The 25,152-nt window shown below is 30.5% G+C and overlaps 2 protein-coding genes and 1 pseudogene across 2 annotated transcripts; 2 read left to right on the top strand and 1 right to left on the bottom strand.

Annotated features, from left to right (window-relative positions):
- The first annotated feature begins 17 nt into the window (after positions 1 to 17).
- On the top strand, positions 18 to 7,125 carry LOC132927272 (uncharacterized). Its single transcript, XM_060991773.1, is given in 12 exon segments — positions 18 to 1,721; positions 1,798 to 2,086; positions 2,314 to 2,448; positions 2,510 to 2,602; positions 2,658 to 2,795; positions 5,206 to 5,316; positions 5,448 to 5,693; positions 5,696 to 5,754; positions 5,822 to 5,954; positions 6,010 to 6,186; positions 6,255 to 6,356; positions 6,428 to 7,125. Coding segments are annotated over 12 exon segments (2,103 nt in total). The 5' UTR covers positions 18 to 1,595; the 3' UTR covers positions 6,922 to 7,125.
- On the bottom strand, positions 236 to 16,650 carry LOC132924856 (uncharacterized; annotated as a pseudogene).
- Positions 2,885 to 3,524, top strand: LOC132927273 (uncharacterized). The gene is made up of 2 exons (XM_060991774.1): positions 2,885 to 3,312; positions 3,398 to 3,524. Exons 1-2 carry the CDS (start codon positions 2,897 to 2,899, stop codon positions 3,405 to 3,407), a joined length of 426 nt encoding a protein of 141 aa, XP_060847757.1. The 5' UTR covers positions 2,885 to 2,896; the 3' UTR covers positions 3,408 to 3,524.
- Positions 16,651 to 25,152: the final 8,502 nt, after the last annotated feature.

Raw genomic sequence — 25,152 nt, 5'->3', positions numbered from 1 at the left:
TAAATAAATATAATGTAATATGTTATACAACAATTTCCGCCATATCTCTCAAAAATGCATTAAATAAATCTGATTTATTTATGCCACGCCACCATGTTTCCATGAGATATCTGCTATAATATATATCATTGTGTTATACGTATTACGTTAAATTTATTATACATGAGACATAACTTTTAATAATTTTACCTTGGAAGGAGATCAGGACTTGTACCACACATATTTTTAACGACTTTTAAGCGTAATGGTCTCTATAAACTTTCGATTCGTTGAGTGTGCGCTTGTGTAAGTGGATCAACAACATTTTCGCTATGGTTAACTATATTATGCGTATAACCATATTGGGCGATCCCATTATACGCTGGCCGCCCATCAGAGTGTATAATAGTAGGATGAAAAAGCCGGTTCTAGGTCCACACCATGCACACCATGCACACCATTGCACACCATGCACACCCCGGCGCACCATGCACACCCCTGCACACCATGCACACCCTGCTCACCCCTGCACACCATGCACACCCCTGCACAACATGCACACCCCGGCAGACCATGCACACCTCAGCCTACGCACCCGGCTCACTCTCCACACACCTTCATAGCGCACCATAGCCCGGCGCACACCATATCCATTTACACTTGTTAACATAAATTAATTTAATTTATTAATTTATTTTTATCATATGGCGCACCATGCACACCATGGCGCACCACGGCACACCATTTTAATTTATACAAATTATTTTATTTTAATAAGTTATCTTATCATATTATGATAACCAATGGTAAAATGTTCATAAATTATTTTAACCTGTATTAAACGTTTTGGCAAATTATTTACCACATGAAAATATTATAACAAAGGTATCTCAGGAGGTATCTTCGAAAGTAAAATATTTGTTCAGAATTATAATAACCACATGATTACATTATGTAACGTCTTTGCGGAGTCAGGAAAAAAAAACATTTTTCACCTGCCGAATTTACATTTGCTATTGTTATTTAAAAAAAAAAAAAAAATATTCACATTGCGATAATACAGGTGACTGGATGCATGGCGTAGGCGATCAAATTTCTACAATACTTATAAAATCGACCCTCAGTGATTATTTCCAATTGTCATTTTGAAGTCGCCCCACAATAAAACATATCATATATTGAAAGGGCTCTTTATTTAAAATTTAGGCGCCATGAACATTTTACCACGCTGTCAAAGTGGTTCTTCGGCAGGTATTTTTAAAAGATTTGCATATAATTTACGAGTCTGGGTGCAAGGCGTCGTAATAATTTTACCACGCTATCAAAGTGACCCGTTGTTATTTTAAAAGAAACAGTTTTAACAATGCAGACGTATGGGTACATGACAACGGGGTGCATGTTGTCGGGGGTACATTTTTTGTGCATTTTATGAAAAGGTGAAGAAGCATTCGTATTTTATTTTATCAGTCTGATTTTTACCACAATACTGCTATAAGGTCTCCGAGACATTATTTCAATTTTTATAATATTCAAAGTGAGAAATATTCGTCCAGTAAAAGTAAGTATTTTATTGTGTTTTATTTCTCATTTCGTATTTAAACATTAATTTATTTCAGATGTCCAATGATAATTCTTTTCCGATTTTTTCCCCAAACATAGAAATCTCGCCTGTACCAGATTATGCGTATGAGGTACAGCACGATAATCAACAGGGTGAAATGATTAATATGTTTCATTTTGAGGTATGTAGAAATATAATAAGTTTATATATATTTTTTTTTTTTCATAACAAAATAAAATATATTATAATTATTTCAGACTCAATCCGGGGATAGCGGTTATAACACGCTACGATATGGGGTTTTCTCCCCGTTGTCTCATTTGGAAATAGAACCGCAATACGTCATCGGACTTCATGATGATGATGAGCCGTTGCCAGTCATTCTATCACCTGATTTGGCAGAGTTTTTTTTACAACCTGGTGGCGAACATAGCTCGACACCAGAACAGAATATTTTGCCACAAGATTTTCTGTCGCCGGATATGTTTGGGCCGTCTCAACAATATAATATTTCAATCACGGCTCCGGGACAGAATAGCGAGTCACGTAAATACTCATTAAATAGACATATGAAAAAACATGAAGGTATTATTTTCAACTGCGAAAAGTGTTCGGCTACCTTTACCTATAAAACGCACTTGTCGCGTCATATGAAACAAATTCACGGTGTTTTTTTTTTAACTCTCTTGTAATAATATTTTAATAATTTTTATTTTATTTTTTCTATAATCATTTTTATTATTTTTCTATAATTATTTTCAATATTTTATAAGGTGTTTGCCCACAACCGATGAGAAATAATCACTCTATCCACCCCGAAGTTGGAAAAGAACAAACGGACGATTTTTGGTTTAATGATGGAAATGAAGATTTGTTCGTTGAAGCCGACGATGATTTAAACCCCCCACGTACGTATTATTTTTTTATCTGTGTTATTTTTAGTTTATTCATTATTTTTATTTTTTCTAGAAGATAACGTTGCCCCATCAAACCCTAACGAATATATACAGATTGCAGATCGAATTTTTGTCCCGAATGAACAAGCAGACCCCTCAAATCAAGGTAAACATTTTTAAATATTATAAAAATCCAATTATTTATTTATTTTTTTAATTAGGTGTGAAAAATAGGCCTGAAAATCAGGAAGCCGGTAACAAACCGAAAAAAATCAAGTTATCGGCCAACTCGAACGATTTGTGGGGCGATGATGAAAATGATCAGATGTTGGCAAATGTCTTAGATGCAGCTGAGAAAGGTAAGATTTTTCGTATTATTGCTTAAAAAAAAAAAAAAAACAGGATATTATTTTGAAAAAAAAAAACATTTTTCTGTAGGATTAAAAAAAAAAAAAGTAGAATGACCAACATAGTATCGAAGGGGTTTACAAAAATCCAATCAATGTTCGGTGGAATAGCAGAGTGTTATTTTAAAAAAAACATTGAGCATATTCTATCATATCGTGCCTTTTTAAACTCGTCGAAAAAAGAATTGGTTGAAATACTGTCAGAGTATGTTAAAAAACATCCGATAAAATTCCATTTAAAATTAGAAGCAACTTATCATAAACCTCTCGTAGAATATTCACATGAAAATAGAGCATTTAAGACGTCGGCGCGAGAGGTTTTTTTAGATACTGACATCGGTACATTAATCGAAGAAAGTTTCGATCGACTTCTTTTTGAGGAAGAAAGTTACTTAGGTAAAGGATCGGGATTTTCTTTGTCATGTATCGATGGGTTGCTTCTATGGGTGTGTGAATACTTCCCTTTAGGGTAAGATATCAAAATAATAATAATAATAATAATAGTAAATTAAATTAAATTCTGAAAAACAAAACGTTTTTTTTTTTTTTTTTAGATCGCCATAGTTTAAAAAAATCTTCATCATTCACACCGTTGCCGCCATTTATTTTGAACAAGCGAGCTGTTATTAACCCTATTAATAATGATCGTTTATCGTTCAAGTGGGCAATATTGGCAAAGCACGCTTCAACGGGTACTTCGAAATATGTCGGGGAAAATTTTTATCGGAAGAATATCGTTATAATTTTTCGGAGTTAGATTTTCCAACCCCGTTAAGAGATGTTAAGACTTTCGAAAAAAATAACCCCGACGTTTCGGTAAATGTTTACGGGTTGATAAAGGTTGTGAAAGAACATTTGAAACACCCCGTAGATAAAGTGATACCGTTGAAAGTGAGTGATGAAGAAAAATCTGTCCACTTTGATTTATTATTGATGACCGATAATGAAAATTTGCATTATTGTTTCATCTCTAATTTTTCAAGACTTGTGAGCGCCCAGCGGACAGCCCATGCCCATAGAGTGTTGTGCTGCAAAAGGTGTTTCACAGGTTTCGATTTGATTCCCCGAAAAACGAAATTAAGTGGACAAGAAGCGCTCAATCAGCACAAATTGATTTGTGGCCCACACAAACCAATTTTACCGGAAATGCCCGAAAAAAAAATACTATGTTAGGGTTTGAAGGGTGGCGTAATACACTACGTCATCCGTTTGTGTTTTACGCCGATTTCGAAGCTATACTACCAAAGTGTCATGAAAAGAAGGGAGAAAACACTTATGCGATTCATTCGCATGAGCCAATGAGTTATGGGATTTCAGTAGGAACTTCGAAAGACGTTCCGGTGGAGCTGCTAGAGCGCTTCGATATTCCTCAGTCGCCAATAATCTATCGTGGGTCTGAATCACATTCGTCAGTGGCCAAACATTTTATTCAAACGTTGGTTAAAATTTCTTTGAATATTGCAAAACTTATGAAGACCAATGTTCCGATCAAAATGACCGAGGGTGATCGACGAGTGCACGACGGTGCCACCCATTGCAATCTGTGTAGTACAGTGTTTACGGTACGAAACCATAAGACTGCTGACCACTGTCATTTGTCAGGTAAATATCGTCAAACACTGTGCAATACATGTAATTTAAAGCTGCAGATGCCTAGTTTCGTCCCATGCTTTTTTCATAACTTGACAAGTTATGATTCACATTTCATCGTGAAAGAGCTGGGATATGATACGAATACGATCACTGTGATACCTAATAGTGAAGAAAAATTTATTTCATTTTCTAAATATATAACGAATGACTTTACTATTAGATTCATCGATTCTATTCGTTTTATGGCATCGAGTCTAGCGAGCTTAGCTGAAAATTTGGTTACGCCAGATTTAGCTAAATTCCGCGAAACTTCGAAACATTTTGACGTTTCGGCAATGCAGCTAGTTACTCGTAAGGGGGTATACCCTTACGAATATACAGATTGTTGGGGTAAGCTGAATGACACCCAGCTTCCGTCGAAAGAGTCATTTTATAGTTCATTGACAGGGTCTCCTATAAACGATGATGATTACGCTCACGCTAAAAATGTATGGAATCACTTTAACTGTAAGACTTTGGGCGAATATAGTGATTTATACCTTTTAATTGACGTGTTGTTGCTATCTGATGTTTTTGAAAATTTTCGTGACATTTGTATTTCAACATATAATTTAGATCCTGTATATTATTATACTGCTCCAGGATTTAGTTTTGATTGTATGTTGAAATACACTAGAATGAAATTAGAGCTCTTAAGTGACTATGAAATGTTACTAATGTTTGAGAAAGGTAAGTTTAAAAGTTTTGATATTGATTTTTATTGTTATAGGCATTCGTGGAGGATTGGTTCAAGCTAGCAAAAGATATGCTAAAGCCAACAATAAAAAAATGCTTGAATTTGATTCTTCAAAACCTAAATCGTCGATTATATATCAAGATGGTAATATAAATTAAAAATAATATTTTTTTTCTTTAGGTAATAATTAAATACGAAATTAGTTAATATATACCCTACGTCAGATATTAGTTATATTTTCATAAAAAAAAAAATAAATATTTTTTTTTCTGTAGCTAATAATTTGTACGGTTGGGCTATGAGCCAATATATGCCCTACGGAGGGTTTAAATGGATTGACCCGTCGTTGGAAAGACTTGATGAGCTTACTAATACTTCGGATTTAGGGCGAGTATACGAAGTTGATATAGCTTATCCAAAGGATCTCCACGACAAACACAATGATTTGCCGTTTCTTCCAGAAAACTTGATTCCAACAGGTTCTGTCGAATATAAATTGATGGCAACATTGGATCATAAAAAAAAGTTATTCACTATAAAAATTTGAAGCAAGCTATCGCCAACGGGTTGATTGTAGAAAAGGTGAATTTTTTTTTAATTATTTATTTTATGTTTCCATGATTGTAATTTTTTATCGGAATTATTTTAGGTTCATAGGGTAATCGAATTTCGACAATCACCATGGCTTGCAAATTATATTGAATTAAATACCGAAATGAGGAAACGAGCAACCAACGAATTTGAAAAGGACTTCTATAAGCTTATGAATAATTCCATTTTCGGTAGGAATTCATTAATTAATATATAATTAAATATAATAACTAAATATTATTATAGGTAAAACAATGGAGTCAATGCGTAAGCGAATGAAAATGGAATTATCTTCATGCCCACGGAGGTTCAAAAAACTTTTCAAGAAGTTGGTTTACAAAGACTGCCATGCATATGGCGATAATTTAATGGCAGTCACATTACATAATAAAATTATTAATTTTTTTAAACCAATGTATATAGGTATGGAAACAATTTAATTTCGATCTCGCTCCATAATCAAATTAATTAATTTTTTGTAATGTACATAGGCTTTGCTGTATTGGAAACTAGTAAGACTCTCATGTACGATTATCATTACAATACTATGAAAAGACATTTTAATGATATAGAGCTAATGTACACGGACACAGGTGATATTTATTATCAATTTCACATTTAATTATTTAATTATTTAATTTTATTTTTATTTTTATTTTTATAGACTCTCTAATATACCATGTTTCAATTGAAGATTTCTACGAAGATCTTAAGAACAAACCGGGTCTATTAGAGTGTATGGATACATCGAGTCTACCTCAAGACCATCCATGCTATACTTCTGCACGGAAAAAGGTACTTGGGCTATTCTCCGATGAAACCGATGGGCGTCTTATTAGCGAGTTCTGTGCATTGAAGGCAAAGTCATACGCTTATATTATAGCTGGAGATGAGATAATCAAGGCTAAAGGGGTTCGAGGACATGTGGTTAAAAATCATATGTCTTTTGATGACCATAAAGTGTGCCTATTTTCTACTGATGAGGGTGATCACGACCCCTACAGAGAAAATGTATCTATTCGATCATATAACCATGAAATAAAAACAATAAGGACTAGAAAGCTGGCTTTGAACAGATTTGATGATAAAAGAGTTGTGTTAAATGATCGAATACATACTTTAGCACATGGTCATTTCAGGAATAAAATTGTAAAATAATTGCATGTTTATTTTACGTATTTGTAAATAATTTAAAATGTATTATATATTTTGTAAAATAATTCAATATGTATTATATATTTTTGTAAAATAATTGCATGTTTATTATATTATACTTGTAAATAATACAATATGTATTTTATATTTAGAAAAAATATTTATGTTATTATATTTATTTATGAATTACGCTTATAAATGATTGTATATCAGGTTATTTTTGGAAAAAAAAAATCATTGTTAAAATATAATATTCGTTTATTACATATAATAATATATATTGTATACAATTAAATTTCAAGAGTTGTTTATAAACCAATTTTTTATAGCATATACTTTATAAAATGTACATTTTTTAGTATTAAATTCCATATGGAAAATACAGCACGGTAAAGAATCATCATTGCATATTTGATCCAATCGAGGGCAGCCTATGTCTTCAATGTTAATGATTGTAACGTGTGGTATGAAGTATATAAGAAGTTGCTTTTTCTGCTCACCTTTGACGTAAATGCATTTAAATTTTAATGAATTTAATATTCTGCCGACTTCTTCATACTCGATATCTCCGTGTTCGATAGTTAATTGATGGAAATTACGTTCCAACCACTTATTAGTTTTCCGACTTTTATTGTCCTGTTTCAAGTTTGGATTTTTAAAAATCCAGTGTTGATTTGCATATGATTCTGTGTCTACAATAGACATTTCTTTAATGATGTATGTATTATTCATACCAAGCAAACATTGCATGTCTAAGATGGCCGAAGACATTATTAAAAAAAAAAAAAAAAAAATATTTGAATAGAATATACTCAAAATTATTTAGTTTTTTCTAAATAAGAAAAATCATATCGAATAAGAGATATTGCAGTAGAAACTTCAGCATAATTATTAAATAGATCTGAAATACGTTGTTCAGAACTTGATAAATTATTTTCCACAGATTTTTTATATTCTTGAAGATTTTGGATATTACTTTTTATAACATCTATTTCTAATTTCTGTAGTGCTACATCATTTTGAATTTTTTTAATCAAGTCTTCGAGTTTTGTTAAAGTTTTTTTAGCTTCATCAGTTTGTGAACTACCAAACACATTCATGTCTGCGGCACAACTAATGTTATTTTTTAATGTCATGTATATTTATCCAACTATTATGCGTATTATCAAATCCAATCCATTTTACATATATTTGTTTCCCCTTCCTACGAATAATTTTTTCGACTAAATAGTCGTTTGGAAAATTTGTTTTACTTATTTCTTGTGCATAAAAACAACCTTCGATAGGACTTCCATAATAATCTTGTAACTTGTATGTGGTGGGTAACGTTTTATTTATTTTAATAATCTTGAATATTTCTGTAGACCACTTTGGTAAATAACCTTTTGTAAAAACAGTTTTATATGTGCTTATACGAACGTTATCACCAACGTTAAATTTAGTTTTTACATTTATAATTTTACGTTGTTTTATTCTCACTGATGTAGGATTTTCATCAGCTTGCTTTGGTGACATTCCTATTGTTTTATGTTTTGAATTATTGTACTCATTAATTAATAATGCCAAAATAGAAATCCATTCATGCGATCCTCTAGCCGTAAACTCTCTAAACATTTTTTCTTTTAATGTACGATTGAAACGTTCGACAATGCATGCTTTCATGTTACTAAATGTTGAATATTTGTGTATATTATACTTCTTCATCAACGTGTCAAATGATGAATTGTAAAATTCTTTTCCATTATCGAGCTGTAATAGTTTTGGTGAACGATTGAGTAGTATTTTAGACATTACATTTGAAACTTCTTTACCAGTTTTCGATTTTAATGGTAACGCCCAAGCAAATTTCGTAAAACAGTCAATAACGTATAGAATATACTTGTTTCCCTTATTTTTTTTAGAGTATGTAATCATTTCAACCAAATCAGCCTGCCATAAATCGTTTTTTCCATATACATTAACTCTTCGTCTTGTAAAATTTTTTCTCGCAGGCCTGTGCAATTCTATAGCGATATCACGCTTAGACATTTGGAATGCGTTTTATTATCCCCGCTTCGCGTAATTCTTCATAAATCGAAAGTATTTCGTTTGAAACACCCGTATTACCAGCTTTCTTTGATGCTAGAAGCAGCCTTAAACGAGAAACAAGCTCGTTTGGATTGTTCCAAAATATATAATTATGTGATTGCAGATTCATAGATAACCCACTACCAGACGGGAATAGATTTTTGATTATATCTTTATATTTTTTTCCACCTTGTCTGATTTTTGACCCGTCAGCTGTTAAATGTGCCGATGTTTGAATCGGTGATACCCGATTGAGCACGGTTGTTTTTGGCCGACCTTTTTGACGACCCGATTGAGCACGATAAAAAATATAAATATTGTGTACAACGTTGTCAGATTTTCACTTTTTTATTGATCGTATGATTTAATGTATATATTATATTTTTATAGTTTTTATAGTTTTGATTATATTATATTATAAATGAATTAATAGGTATAGGTACTTTGTAGGAATAAACGGTTTTTTTTAATAAAATACGTGAAAATATCGGTTACGACTTAGTATTCGAAAACCAAAAAATTAACTTCACTATAAAGGCTTATCAGGAGTATTCTAAATCTAAAAATGCTGACAATCTACTTAAATACTTATTAAAAGTCGGAAATAAGTATTTAGGGAAAGAAATTTGAATTTTTACTTTTTTTTTTATATGTATATGAGTGAAACTTTGCAACTATTTTTTATTAAAATGTATTTTATTTTTTAATAATAATCAAGTGGCAACGTCGCGCCTATTTTCATGCTCAATTGTGTTGTTTTTGGGTTTTTTGGGGGTTCCTATTGTTTTATCGTAACCGTGCTCAATCGTGTAGTGAAAAAGGTCAATCGTGCTCAATCGTGTTCCAGCCGTTTGAATTAATATAGTTTTATAAGTTTTTAAATCGTTGTCTGTATATAATTTCGGAGTTTTCGAAAATATTAAATTGACAAGTCCCGGTGTCAATGTGTAAACAGTGTCCTCAATAGTCAACGTATTGTCAAAAAGATTAATTTTTTTTTTCCTAATTTTATGTGCCCGTTTGATTTTTTTTTAGGACCATACGTCTTATCTGTGTTAAAAGAATCAAACCAGTCACCAGTGTCTTGAATATGATCGTCTGTAGTAGCAATGGATTCGTTGTTTATTTCAGAATGTTGTAAAGTTGCAGGTTGCGAATAATGTTGTATTTCGTTTAACGGGTCGATAATCGGTTAAAATTTTTCTGATACTAGTGATTGAATATCAGCTTTTCCGTGTTTTAATGCTGTGTACTTGCGTTTAATGTTATTTTTTGCTTTAATCAATTCTTCGAGTACTTCACTATCGGCAGTCATGTTTGTGAATGAAGTATTTTTCTAAAAAACATTAGCTTATATAACAACAAACGTGTCGAACCCGTGACGATACCGGCCGTTATCACGTTCACTGTCTTTGTTTATTACGATAAACTCAAATCTCCCTTTACGCCAACATGATGTGCAAAACTCTTTAAACTCTGAATATGACATATTACCGGAGCAATGCTCCATGTAAACATGCTTTAAGTTAGTCTCATCTTGTTTAAATAATACAATAAAATTAGCGTTATCGCGTAAAAGTTGTTTCGGGACTTTTGAATAACTCTGTGCCAGGTAACAGACATCTATTAAATTGTGCCTAGCCCTTGAATAATAAGTTCTAGCCGTTACTTGGTTCTCTGAAATAATATCATCAAAAATGAACACAGAGTTAGGTAGAGCTTTTTCGGGTTGGATAACTTCGTCGTTTTCGTAAAATTTAAATAATTGAACACCGTTTATGTCTGATAAAATATCACTCAACATTTTATATTTAGGCTGATCCAATGTTTTCGAATATATGTAAACGTTATGAAATCTTATTCCATTAATATTAGTTAATAAAGAATAAATTAAATTCGTTTTTCCGCAGCCTGAAGGTCCCACAATAAGAGCTCGTATCGTATTAGGTAAAAGTGGCCCATGTCTACAGTTTTGAAACAAAGTAGGCGGATCCACGTTTTCAACTGTAAGTTTTAATTTTTGCTTGATGAATTTCATTTTTATATAAATATCTTGACAATTATAAAGTAGTTATCAGTAAACAATGTCACTCGGTCGAGGAAGCAGCAAGAATAAGGGTTGCGGACTTATTAACACGCTTATAAACAAATTACTGATTGAACTTCACGTGCCTGGTAAATTATAAGCAATATTTTTCGAAATTATAATTAAAGATAATTGAAATTATTTTTTCTTTTTAGGTTATCAATATTGTGGACCTGGTACAAATTTAAAAAAACGACGAGCTCGTGGGGATAAAGGAATTAACCTTTTGGACTCTGCATGTAGAGACCACGACATTGTATATGAACGTAGTAACTCAATCGCAGATCGTAACGAAGCTGATCGTATATTAAAACAACGTGCCTGGGACCGGTTCAGGGCGGGGGATTCCAGTTTAAAAGAAAAAGCTGTGGCCTGGGGTGTGACTACCGCAATGAAAGCAAAACGAAAAGTCGGTGGTGCATGCAGCTTTAAGGCTGTGGTTAAAGCCACTAAAAATGTTTTAAAGAAAAATATTGGTGAAAAAAACTTGTTAAAATTGTCAAAAAAATGCGTTGTCGTCGCAAAAAAGACATTCGAAACTAAAAAAACTAAAATGCCCAGGATAATAACGGTACTGAAAAAAGGCGGGGTGTTACCTCTTATACCGATTTTTGCTGGTTTATCAGCCTTAGGGGCCTTAACTGGTGGTGTAGCCAACGTTGTCAAGATGGCTAATGAATTTAAAAAAAATACACCGTCACATTTAGGTAATGGATTATATCTCACGCCGTATAAAGAAAACTCGTACAAAATAGGCTCAGGTCTACATCTTGCACCAAATAAAAGTGGTGGGGGTGTAAAATCAAAAAAAACGAAAAAAAAAACTAATAAACACGTTACCCAGTAGAGCGTTGTACGATTATGAACTTATAAAAATCGCGCGTTTGATGAAAATACCTCATTTTATCGGAGTCTTTTCTAGAGACAGGTTATCCACACGTCCTAAGCAAAAAGAATCAGCGATCGTCAACTTGGACACGGAGAACGGTACAGGAACGCACTGGGTAGCGTATAAAAAAATTGGAAATAAAGTCGAATATTTTGATAGTTTTGGAAATTTACCACCACCATTAGAAGTACAAAAATATTTTCACGGATGCATTATTAATTTCAACTATAACAGAATACAGAAATATAACACTACAAACTGCGGACACTTGTGTTTAAAATTTTTATCATGTACACGTTGACGTTAAACGGCAACTCTAGTGAATTTTATTATCATGCGACATTTTTCCGCCTTTGGAAGTTAAAAATACGGCGCAACTTTGCCTTTTGAGCTTGCAGACAAATAATTCAATTCCAAACATAGAACCTGGTTGTAACAGTATAGCTTTTCGGGATATGATTAATAACAATGATATCGTTATTTTACCTACGGGTTCGTATGAGTTGGCTGAATTAGAGTCTGCTATACAAAGAATGATGCCGGACTATGTCAGATGGTTTGAATTAAAAGCAAACATTAACACATTAAAGTGTTCGATATCGTGCAGTCATGAGATTGACTTTTCAATCAAAGATAGTATAGCACCATTGTTGGGTTTTAGAAATGTTGTATATACTACTAATGCCACTCATGAATCTGAAAATACTGTAAACATAATGAAAATAAACTGTATAAAAGTAGAAGAGTGCAACTTGATAACCGGTTCATTCTGTGACGGAGCGCCGAGTCAAGCTATACACGAACTTTATCCAACTGTCGCTGCGGGTTATAAAATTGTCGAGGTACCTAGGCATCCAGTTTTTTATGGTCTTAACACGACGTCGATAAGTAAAGTTAATATTGTGTTAAAAGATCAAAACGATTGTTTGTTAAATCTACGTGGCGAGCCAATTACTATTCGTTTACAAATAACAAACTGATATGGCACTCAAATTCAACGTAAATATAAATAGAGCTACAATAAAAAAAACCGTCAGTATAGTGCCTACTGTTAAGAAGTCAACATCTAAATCTAAACCGAAAAAAACTGGAATAAAGTTAACGAAAAATAATTCAGATTTTCTCCGTACTTTACAAGTATAATTATGGATGATGCATATTTAGATGTGACAGCCGGCTATGTCGATGATTGTAAAATAACACAAATGAAATATCAATCATTTACTCCGTATTCAACAACGTCTTTGTCAAATAACGATGAAATTAGGATAAATATTCAAAATATGGATTCTTACACTTTACCGTGTGAGAGTTATATATACATCGAGGGAAAAATAAATAAGCCTACCGACGCTGTTGGAGAAGTACGTTTTTCAAATAATGGTTTGGCATTTTTATTTTCCGAAATGCGGTACGAGATAAACGGAATAGAAATTCAGAAATTAAAATCACCCGGCATATCGTCTTGTCTGAAAGGGTACTGCTCGTATACTCCTAACGATTTACATACACTAGAGAATGCTGCTTGGGGCGTGTCATTGGATAATACCGATAATAACAAAAAATTTATGACCAACAATGTATTTACTGGGTGTATCTCTTTAAAACATTTTTTCGGTTTTTGTGAAGATTATAAAAAAATATTACTTAATTGTAATCAACAGTTGATTTTAAATCGATCATCTATTGATCTTGATGTAATACATGTTGTGGGTACCGATGCTGCTAATAACGTTGAGAAAAATAAAAAAATCACTGTTGAGCTGACTAAGGTATATTGGAAAATGCCTATTATCAAAGTGAGCGATACAGAAAAATTAAAACTGATAAAAGTATTAGATTCCCGTAAAACTTTATCATGCGCATTCAGAACCTGGGATTTATGCGAATATCCAGTACTTCCTAAAAACACGTCACATTCATGGACGGTAAAGTCTACCAATTTACTTGAAAAACCCAGATTTGTCTTGATCGGATTTCAAACAGACCGAAAAAATAATATAAAAGTCGATGCAGGCCAATTCGATCACTGTCGAATGAAAAATCTTAAGGTATACTTGAATTCCGAAGTGTACCCATATGAAGATTTGCGTGCGGACTTTAAAAATAATATGACGTCCATATTGTATAAGGATTATACAGATTTTCAAAAATCGTATTACGAAAGAGACTACTGTGAACCACTATTATCAAAACATATTTACCAAGCCCATGTCCCAATAGCTGTTGTTGATCTATCACGTCAGAATGATAACGTTAAATCGTCTTCAGTTGACCTTCGCATAGAATTTGAAACTGATGAGGCCATTCCAGAAAAGACGTCGGCTTATTGTTTAATATTACATGATCAGATTATAACTTATAACCCGTTTAGTGGTGATGTTAGAAAATTGTAAATTGTTTATGTATATATATTATTTTTTTTTTTTTTGATTAATTATTTTAATAATATTTATGATTCTAACTACTTAATTATGAAAATATATTTTTTAAATAAAAATACAATTTTTTAATTATAATTTTTTGTTTTTATTTTCACATAAAATTAATATAACACACAATCATTATTAAAATAGTTTACGTTTAACTTTACACGGTGTAGCTGGAAACTCTGCGAATGTTGTTTGAATCATATTAGGCGGAGTATTGTATTGATTGAAAAACATTGGTCCGTCATTCTGATCTAGCGACTATAATGAAATAAATATTACAATAAACTAGAATATATTTTATTTTTTTTTTCAAATAAAATAAATTACCTGGACTTGTGGTAAATCTTCAGGTTGATGAGAAATAAAATTCGACGGTGATAAGTCGAATGTGGTCAACTCTGAATATTCTTCTACGCATGACTAAAATAATAATTTATATCAATAACGAAAAAAAAAAAAAAAAATTTAGTTTTCTTACCATATCTTTTTCCATCTTATAACAACATCGACTGCAAGCTGCTCGCTGGCTAGTATTTTTAACTGGCTTATAAAACTTTGTTCGATGTCGAGAATCGAGGATTTGATTAAACCATCTTGAATGCTTGAAATTTTTAAACTTATATCTTCGACTGTCATGGGTTGATCGATTATTTTTTTCATATATGTAGATATTTGATCAAACTGATGTAGTATCAACGGTAAAACAAATTTATTTTTTCGTTCAATCGTTTCAAATATAGAATATTCAATATTCTGCAGTGATAATAGATCGGTTCGATTTAATAGTATACGACACTCTTTTTCAATTTTTGATTCGATTACCAACATATTATCTTCACTGTACTTCAAAGTCGGTAACTTGTAATATTCAGTTTCCAAAAAAATTAATCTTTTGAAAACAGGGTCTAGTATGATTGAAAATACATATCCCATCAACGAAAATACCTTTTTTTTAAATGCTGGTGTTAATTTCACATAACGCGAAGGCGACACTATTTGAATAATTGTGTTGAAATTGTCAGCCGGATCTAGTCCTGTTGTAATAAACTTGCGTGTATTGAAGTCGAGAATGAAAACACTTTCATCTATAAGTCTTCTCGGGGTCGGTGGCGCGATGTACTTAAATAATTTAGTAGTAGAGCCGGCCATATTATTTTAATTTTTCGGAAAAAAATAAAATCGTAGAATAAACTGTTTACAACAGGAGAGCACAACACATACTGATTTTATTTCATTCTCATCCCCTCGTCGAAATATTAGGTTTTTACTAATTTCTGAGAAGGGGTAAAATATACAACATGAAAATTATATATCACTATATCAGTTATCATAATATGATAAGATAACATAATACGTATGGTTAAAAAAATTTATGAACATTTTTACCATTGGTTATAATATGATAAGAGAACTTATTAAAATAAAATAATTTGTATCTAAATTAAAATGGTGTGCCGTGGTGCGCCATGGTGTGCATGGTGTGCATGGTGTGCCATGATGTGTATGGTAGCATGGTGTGCATGGTGTGCATGGTGCGCCATATGATAAAAATAAATTAATAAATTAAATTAATTTATGTTAACAAGTGTAAATGGATATGGTGTGCGCCGGGCTATGGTGCACTATGAAGGTGTGTGGAGGGTGAGCCGGGTGCGTGGACTGAGGTGTGCATGGTGTGCAGGGGTGAGCAGGGAGTGCATAGTGTGCATGGTGCGCCGGGGTGTGCATGGTGTGCAATGGTGTGCAATGGTGTGCATGGTGTGGACCTAGAACCGGCTTTTTCATCCTACTTATAATATAACCCAATACAACCTCTCATTTAATAATATCATGCAAAGTTTGCTTGTCCCGCTTTTCGACAACAAAATATCGTCCCTCACTATCGTCGCATAACCCAAACACCCAAGGACCGTCCATTCGTTTACCATAATTTCTTTTTCCATTTTCAAGAGGGTCTTCATTTTCGTCTTCGATGTTTTCACTCGGCAAATCTGCAAGTCGATATCGACCTGTAACAACATAATGATGACTTATAATATTTTATAATTAATATTCAATATAAAATTGTATTTTATTATTATAAAATATAAATTACCTTTATGATTATTTCTGGATCCTCTTAACAAACATTCGTCGACTTGTATAATAATATTAGGTCCTCCAAATTTATTACGTTTTTCGAACATTTTCACTGGTATATCCCGACACAAATTCATCCAGTCACATACGGTGTTGGACGATCTCCCAGTTAATGTCATAATTGTTTTATTGGATAAACCTTGAGACCAGTAGAACACCAGTCCTAACTGTTGACTGAGGCTTAGTCCACTATTTAGACAACCATTTTTGTCAATAAAAGTCCAAAAAGCATTATCTTTCCTATAATAGTATACACAATTATGATTAAATAAGCCAAATGAATATAAGAAAATAATTTTCTTAGGTACCTTAAGCTTTGTGTTGTTTGGCATCCCTTTCTCTTACAACGTAAAATTCTCCTTTCCTTACCTCTCTCCTTGCGTAGGTATAAATTCATACCTTTCCACACTTAATACATTCGGCATTTTCATTATTTGCCACAAGATTTTTTCTAATTAAAAAATTTGTGGTTGATTCGTCACTACTAATAATTAAATAAAAATCTTTTGCCAACATATTGAATGTGTAAAATATAAATTGTGTCGCGCAATAAATGACGTACTGAGCTATTGAGCCCATACTTTAACAAAATGTCGAAGTATTATTATCTGTGTATAAGGCAATAAAGATAAAGTATTTCAAGTTTAAAATTTTAGGTTTAATTGAAAAAACTAGAACAGGTTTCATTTACTTACTAGAACTAAAATAAATAATATATACATATTTTAATATTTTAATGAAATTTCATATCTTTTTGTACACTTAAATTGGCAAACTCATGACCTAAACACACAAAAAGTATTCAATGTCTGGATAAATTTCAACAAAATATTTAACAAACATAGTTCATTATTTATTATTTTTATACATGTAATCATAAAACAAGTTATTACTATTATTGTATAATTAAAATTAATTGATTACGTTATATTTTATATTCACAGTTATTATTTCTCCTATAATTATATACATTTTAATATTTAAATAGGTGACTAAGCCACTAAGGTATAATAATTCACTCATATTAAAGACCAAAGTTAGGTACCCTTTTTTACCTACGTTGATATAGACTACATATTTATTATGTAAATATGTGATTTATTTTAAATCATAATGCTATAATAACATTATAAATATAATATAATTAGGTACCTAATCTGAGTTAATTTCAGATTTCTTATATTACTATAATAGTAATGGAAAGTATTTTAACTGTTTTAGAGCTAATTATAGACAATTTATATTATTGACTTATTGAAGTTATTTTTTTTTCTTATATATCAATAACAATACTTTGGCTTGGTCAAAAAGCTTAAAAATGTAATACAAGATAATATCTCATAAGTTTGTCATTTACTAGTCAACAACTATCAAAATAATTCATTCAATTTTCCCTTTTAGAATCATCTGAAATTAAATGTTGACAACATTTTTCAAAACCGACAAAACCACAAACATTTGCTTTGACAATTTTAAATTAGATTTTTTGTATAAATAGTTATATCGAAACTAAAAAAAGTAATTTTACTATAGATAATTCAAAAGCATTATTCGTGAGGAACTTAACATAATATGTAGTGGATTATTATTTGTGTTATAATAGACGATATTTTCAAAAGTCTTAAAAATAATAGAATATGGTACCTATAACCTATAAATGTATACGTATTATTAAATAAATAAGTTAGTTTCTTTGCTGAACGCAAATTTCCGATGACTTACGTACGTAAGACACATGCGGGTATGACGTCATCTTAAAAGCTGGATTTTATACAGAAGAACTATCACACATTATACGTTTTATTATTGTAAAATACAATCACTCCGTTTAAAATCTAAATATTATACATGATTAAACATTATATTCCACTATTTGTAATTATATTATGATTATACCACAAGCAAAGATTAAGTTTGAAGTCTTTTTCAATAATTTATTGTGTAGAAAGCCTAAAATATATGTGAACCATAAAAGTGTGCCATGTTTGTACATATGTGAGTTTTTAAAAATAAACAATGATTTAATAAATAATTTTTGTAATGTGTACTTAGTTGTTAATAAAAACAAAATTTAACATCGTACCAATTCAAAAAATAATAACATTCTACTTACGCAACGCAATATGTATGCCCGTTTTTTGTAGATATCTCAACAATTAAACTATGATTTCTTATAAAGATTTAATAACGTTGTCATTGGCAGTGATATATATAATACATTTTAGTGATGCTAACGATGAAGGTAACAAATTTAACAATGATTATGTAATTTTATATTAAAATTAAAATATGAAAGTGATATTCACTAACTTTCATATTACTATATATTTTATATTTTTTATTTAATAAATTTTAAATTATTAGCTGACCTTATATATTCTTATTATAAATTACCACGATATATTGCTACAAAATAATCAATAATTAATCGTATAATGTCTAATATGGACATACAATAAATTATAATTTAATAAATTTATAATGTATACATAATTACATTTAATACATTTTTATTTTATTAGATTATAAAAGTAAGTATTATACAGATAATAAATAGTAGATAATGTAAGTAAAATAAAATAACACGTTATAAGTTATAACATTACACATAAAAATCATTTTCAAACGTAGAAAGGACTTAATTATTCGCTAATAATATTGTAAGACAATATTGGTAAATTCATTTAAATAAATGTATATACGCTATAATTTTTAATTGTTGTACTATATACAAATAATCTATCAATATTAAACATTTTTATTAATTTTTCCACTTAAAAGTACGTCTCGAAAATCTTAACATCGTTACCGATAAACCGTAAAAATGTTTATTAAGATATATAGTAGAGTAGTATAATAATACAAAAATACATATTATATTTTAATAGGTAAATTTCTGAACGGAGTGATGAATGTATTGATTTTACAATGATGTGTTTTTTTTTTGTTTTTGTTTTTGTGTCTGTCATCACGTTTTGGGTAATATTCTTTTAGTTTAGAACCTGTGGGCAACATGTTTAATAACACCGGTATTTACCTATATATGGTATTAAATAATTTAAATTTTTCTCGAAACTAGGAAAAACACTAAAAATCGTGAGCTTAATGAAAATAAAATGTTAAAAAGTCAAAATTTTCAGAAAAATTAAATACAAAATGTCTATCATCGATTGTTTTTAAACTTTTTATCCCAAAACATTAAATTAATTTAAAATATGAAATTCTTATAGTCTTTGTACTCTATACTCTATTTTAAGAGATATGGCAATGTGTAAATTCTAACGGGACACTCTGTATACTCGTAGTTTAATTTAACCATGTTATTAACGTGTTATAATAGGTACGCCGATCGCAAATTATTATTATTGTATATACATCTAGCATGTCATAAACGTAGGGCATACGTGCAACATCCATGGTTGCCATTATATGATATCAAATTACCGATAAACCGTAAAAATGTTTATTAAGATATGTAGTAGAATAGTAATAATAAAAAAATACATATATTTATATGTTAATAGGTAAATTGATTTTCGATTCTGAACGGAATGATGAATGTATTGATTTTACAACGATGTGTTTTTTTTTGTTTTTATTTTTGTGTCTGTCATCACATTTTGGGTAATATTTTTTTAGTTTCGAGAATCATTTCATATCATTATATAGGAAAGAGCGTGTGGGCAACATGTTTAATAACACTGGTATTTACCTATATATGGTATTAAATAATTATTAAATTAAAACTTTAAAATGCTTGTAACTCGCTTAAAAATTGAAGTATCAATAATAGCCTATGAGATGCCCTAGATAATATTATTACCTTTAAGTTTGATAATAGGTAAATTGACTCTAATATTAAGGCTAACAGCATAAAATTTAATCTGTTAAACGCAAATTTGCTGTCTTACGTTCGTAACGCAGACAACACATATGGGTATGACGTCCTCTGACGATATAATAAGGTGATTGACGTATTGTATTCATGTCTATTAGGTTTAATGCGTCAGTAATATTATATACGTGTGAAATAGTAGGAGATAGGAGATACGTTTGAAATGATTATACATTTTGCTTGATTTCGTCTATACGAATATCAATGTTATGATTAATAATTGCAATTGTCTTACCCTTATGGATTAATAATGTCATTAACTATATTAAAATTAGCAAATTAGTAAAGTAGACACAAAAAAAATTGTTTGAAATTCTGGAAGCATATTATAATATAATGTTTGAAGGATTTGTAATCAGGCTTAATGCTTTAATGTATTCAATATTCATAATACCGTCGATTGTGTTAAATATAATGGCTAAGATATACAAATATATATATTATTTCTTTTGTAAAAAATGTACACTTGTAGGTTTATTATTGTCATCGCCGCTGCAACGTAAATTAAAAATAATTTAAAAGTAGGTCGCGGGCACAGGAGTAACAGTTAGTATCACACACAGTGCCGCAACTACCGCCTGAGTGGCCATCAAAATGTATGTATCGGGGCCTCAGATTTGTATGAACTTTTTTTTTTTTTATAAATATATACGGGTTAACTCTCATCAATCACAACAAATCATATGATTATATAATTTAGTAATATTAATAATTAAACACTCATCAATCATCATACGAATATGAGAACCGTCAACCGTTTATATTTTATTTTTAACGTTTGTTTTCGTACTTTCTGTCTTTGTTGTACGTATTCGGTAGTATAGATTTAGTTTTTATTTTATAGATAAGAGGCTTGATATAAATGAAGAAAATTTTCGTTAGTTTTTAATCTTCGTTACAGTTTCTGTACCACTACATACAGCAATCGTCCAACTTAAAGAAAGGTTCACAGATTTATACGAAGTATCTAACAAATTTAAATTTCTAGTACCTCAAAATATTTTAAAGCGTAGTGAACATGATGTTGTAAAGGCAACTTATGGCTCGACTATTTTATAAAAATGACATCAGTACAGATATAATTAGACACATTTTATGTATAAAAAATATATTTAAAGATTCTCTAAAAACAATATACAACATAAAACATCTTTTGCAGTGTCTATGAGACATTTAGACAATGATGTGGCCTCTAACTATTTAAAAGATATTTTCAGTCCACGTATTACTTTCCTAATATTGCCCGTCACTGTAGCAAATGCAGAACGTTCATTTTTTAAATTAAAAATAACTAAATGAGCGTATGAAATTTATTTTTTTACGAATTCGACTAAACTAACGTCAATGTATTACGATTTATTTATTATAATTTGTTATTTTATTTAGAATGCTATCGTAAGTATTGCTAAGGGACGTCAAATTATCAAATTTTTCGTTTTAAAATTGATTTATACAATTTGAACACCATAAATATATTATTATATATTACGTTTTATGTATACCTCTCCTATGTACCTCAAACCTACACATATATTTAGGAACTTATTATTTTCTCTAAAAACATTACTTATTTGAAGACTAATATTTATTTAAAAATACTTTTTTTCAATATATCATATTATGTTTGTCAAAATCATATTTATAATGGCCGGATATAACTAACAGTTGCTCTAGAAGAACATACACTTGAAAGTAAGTACTTAGGTGTAAGATTCTGACACTAGCTGCAACATTTGGATCACATATATTTGTTAAAATGATAGGTTATTGTTTCAAATATTGTATAACTTGTATCTATATATCTATGTTATTCAGATAAATTAGGTTTATATATTATATATAGTAGTTGTATTTAATCAAATTTTCGCTTTAACCTAATCAGCATTCAACTTAGTTATAAATTAACTTATAATATATTATTTTAGATGATGAAGGATATATAAACTACTGTGTTATTATCCCTTATAGTAAGTTATTTAATTTCTATAAATTAAAAGTACTTGAGTACGTCATAATCAAACAACACATTTTAAAGAGACATTAATAAAATGTTCACATTTAAATTTAGTTTTAAGAAAATTTAATTATTATTCATCAACAAATAAATAAACCCGACAAATCCTTCTGAAAGTCCCTCTTTAAATTACCAAATTTAAAAATTTGCAGATTTAGTCATTTCGAGGTGCATATACTACCAATACTAAAATTATGTAACACAACTCAGACCTATATTTTCGATCGTCTTGGCTGTTGTTCGTATTTACCACTATAACCTATAATAAGTACTAGTAGACAGTAGTTCATGCCTTCAGAACATTAGTCTTGACTTGAATAATCGTGGTTTCTATGAAATAGTTCATATCATATTATTATTATCATCTGATCAGTAAGAAGTCGTTCTTTAGTAGTGAACTACAAAAAAAAAAACGTTACATGCACGGACTAAGATAATTTTATTTATTAGATTAGTAAGGGATTATTAACGAGAGCCATATTACCAAGCATCCAGGATGCTTTAGGAGTCTTGATAGTCTAATACGTTAAGAAAAACCTACCTATATCGATATTCATCATAACATATTGTAGACTATCTGCTATTTAAATAATCTGTCTATCATTTGCCCGTTCGTTTCAGTCTATTATTCGTAAAAAGCATGCGAAATATGAAAATATATTCTTACCTATGTCACGAAAATGAATGATATTATTATACGTAAATGGGTTTTTTTTATATGGATATTAAACGCATAACCCGCTGAATTCGTTAAATGGTTTAAATTTTTAAACAGTGGAACATGAGATGGATTTAAGATAATATATTAATAATAATGTGCAATAAAACAGATTTCTATTTCATAAATGACATAGAATTTTATGTGTCTGGGTGACAGTAATTTAAAAATCGACTATTACAGACAACCCTGCAGAATTTATAAATAGTCCCAATAAAGAATACCGTGGTAAGTTTTAAAATTTATTATTGTAAATGTTATCGTAAACTTGTATACTTCATAATAAAATAAAAATTTAAATAAAAACAGTGTTAAAATTGTTTAATCTTTAATTCATTAAAATGATATACATTGTATAGAACAAAAGTTATTACATAATATGTCAAATAATGCTTTTCCACCATTTATATATAATAAAGAATACATAAAAAGAATGTAATGTAATAAATAGTATTATAAATTAGGTTATTTACAATTAAATTTAGAAATCCTTATGTAAATATTAATTTCGATCTTATAATGTGTATTTTTCTTTACTGTTTATTAAATAGTACTTATAAAATACAATACAATATATTTAATTCATTTTTATTATTTAGGTGTAGAAAGTAAGTATAAAAATTATTTCTATTACCTACATAAATTAAATGGAATTTTATGTGTAAAATCTACGCACTTTAAAAATTATGCGAAAAAAAATGTATATACAATAATAATAATATTTTCATCCGAGTATACAGCTTGGATTAGTTTACCATTCATACTATTTTCTGTGTTAGTTTTATTTCTAGAAAAACTCCAAGATATTAAACTTCTCCATCCTTCTTATTCCGTGTAATGGTTTGGTTAATAATGTATAGTTGAGTTGGGTTTGTGTATCTGCGTATTGGGTGATGATATCTGCTCCACTTTCAGGAGATTTAATTTGAGTTTCCATTTCTTATATAGTTATATCACACTAATATGATATCTATTCTGTATTAAATTGATCTAATACTATTGGCTATTGAAGCATCGATAATTGTATTCTGTATTTTAATAGCAGTACCATATCTCTGTATATTAGTAGCTCACATATTTTTGGTTTTGGTATTGGTACCTAAGAAATACTATACATTTTATAAAATGTATAAAAATATTATAAATGTTATCAATAAATTAATAATTAAATATTAAAAATTCTAGAAATCAAACTTGATTTCTTCAATTTTGCCAAAAAACAAGAATATGATAAGGAAGGTAAGTAACAATTATTATTGAGTATAATTCATAAAAAATTATAAAAACAAATTAATTAATTTGTTCGATCGCGGAACGGTTTTTCTGGCCACCTATTTTTATATGCTCGGGTTAGCACAGGTGTGGTGGAGATAAGATGTCCGGCAAGGAGATAAAGTGTCCGACAAAGCTCTCCTCTCCACTGTCCGGTGACAATTTGCTAGTTGATGGCCAGCCCGGCTTTCGCAAGTCTACGTTGTCTTCTTTTTCCAACGGTCGAACCGGACAGGCGTCCGTCTTGTGCCGCCCGCCATTGTAAACCTCGTAGTTTTTCTTCACTCGTAGCTTCTAAGCTTGTAACTATTATCGCTGTGCGTTTTGTGTTGTTGTGGTCATCACAATTCTTGCCGGGCGTGCCGTTTTTTTTTGTTGAGCCGTAAAACGGTAATTTTTCGCGTGTGCGTGCCCTTTCGTTATTATACAAACCACGTGTTTGAGCTCCTCAGCTTTTCGTGTCCTGTGTGGCCGCCTTGTCGACCCACCGGCTCCAGAGATCTACACATATTCTTATATCCGTACCAGACGTGTCCCGTGTGCTGCCGTCCAACGTCTACAGTCTGCAGTGTCATTCATTGATTAGACTACACCAACGAGCTCTGCTCCCAGGCCAGTAGCATCTATTATTATTTATTATTTTTTTTTATATGCCTACTGTTTATTATATTTAAATTTGGTGATACCAAGTAATTTGTTTCTATATATATATGTAAATATTA

Source organism: Rhopalosiphum padi, chromosome 3 (genome assembly GCF_020882245.1).
Source record: "Rhopalosiphum padi isolate XX-2018 chromosome 3, ASM2088224v1, whole genome shotgun sequence".
Classification (NCBI taxonomy): domain Eukaryota; kingdom Metazoa; phylum Arthropoda; class Insecta; order Hemiptera; family Aphididae; genus Rhopalosiphum; species Rhopalosiphum padi.
This window is presented reverse-complemented; position numbering and strand designations above follow the sequence as displayed.

Coding starts and splice junctions, on each gene's coding strand:
- LOC132927273 (XM_060991774.1), top strand. CDS start 2,897: ATGACCAACATAGTATCGAAGGGGTTTACAAAAATCCAATCAATGTTC.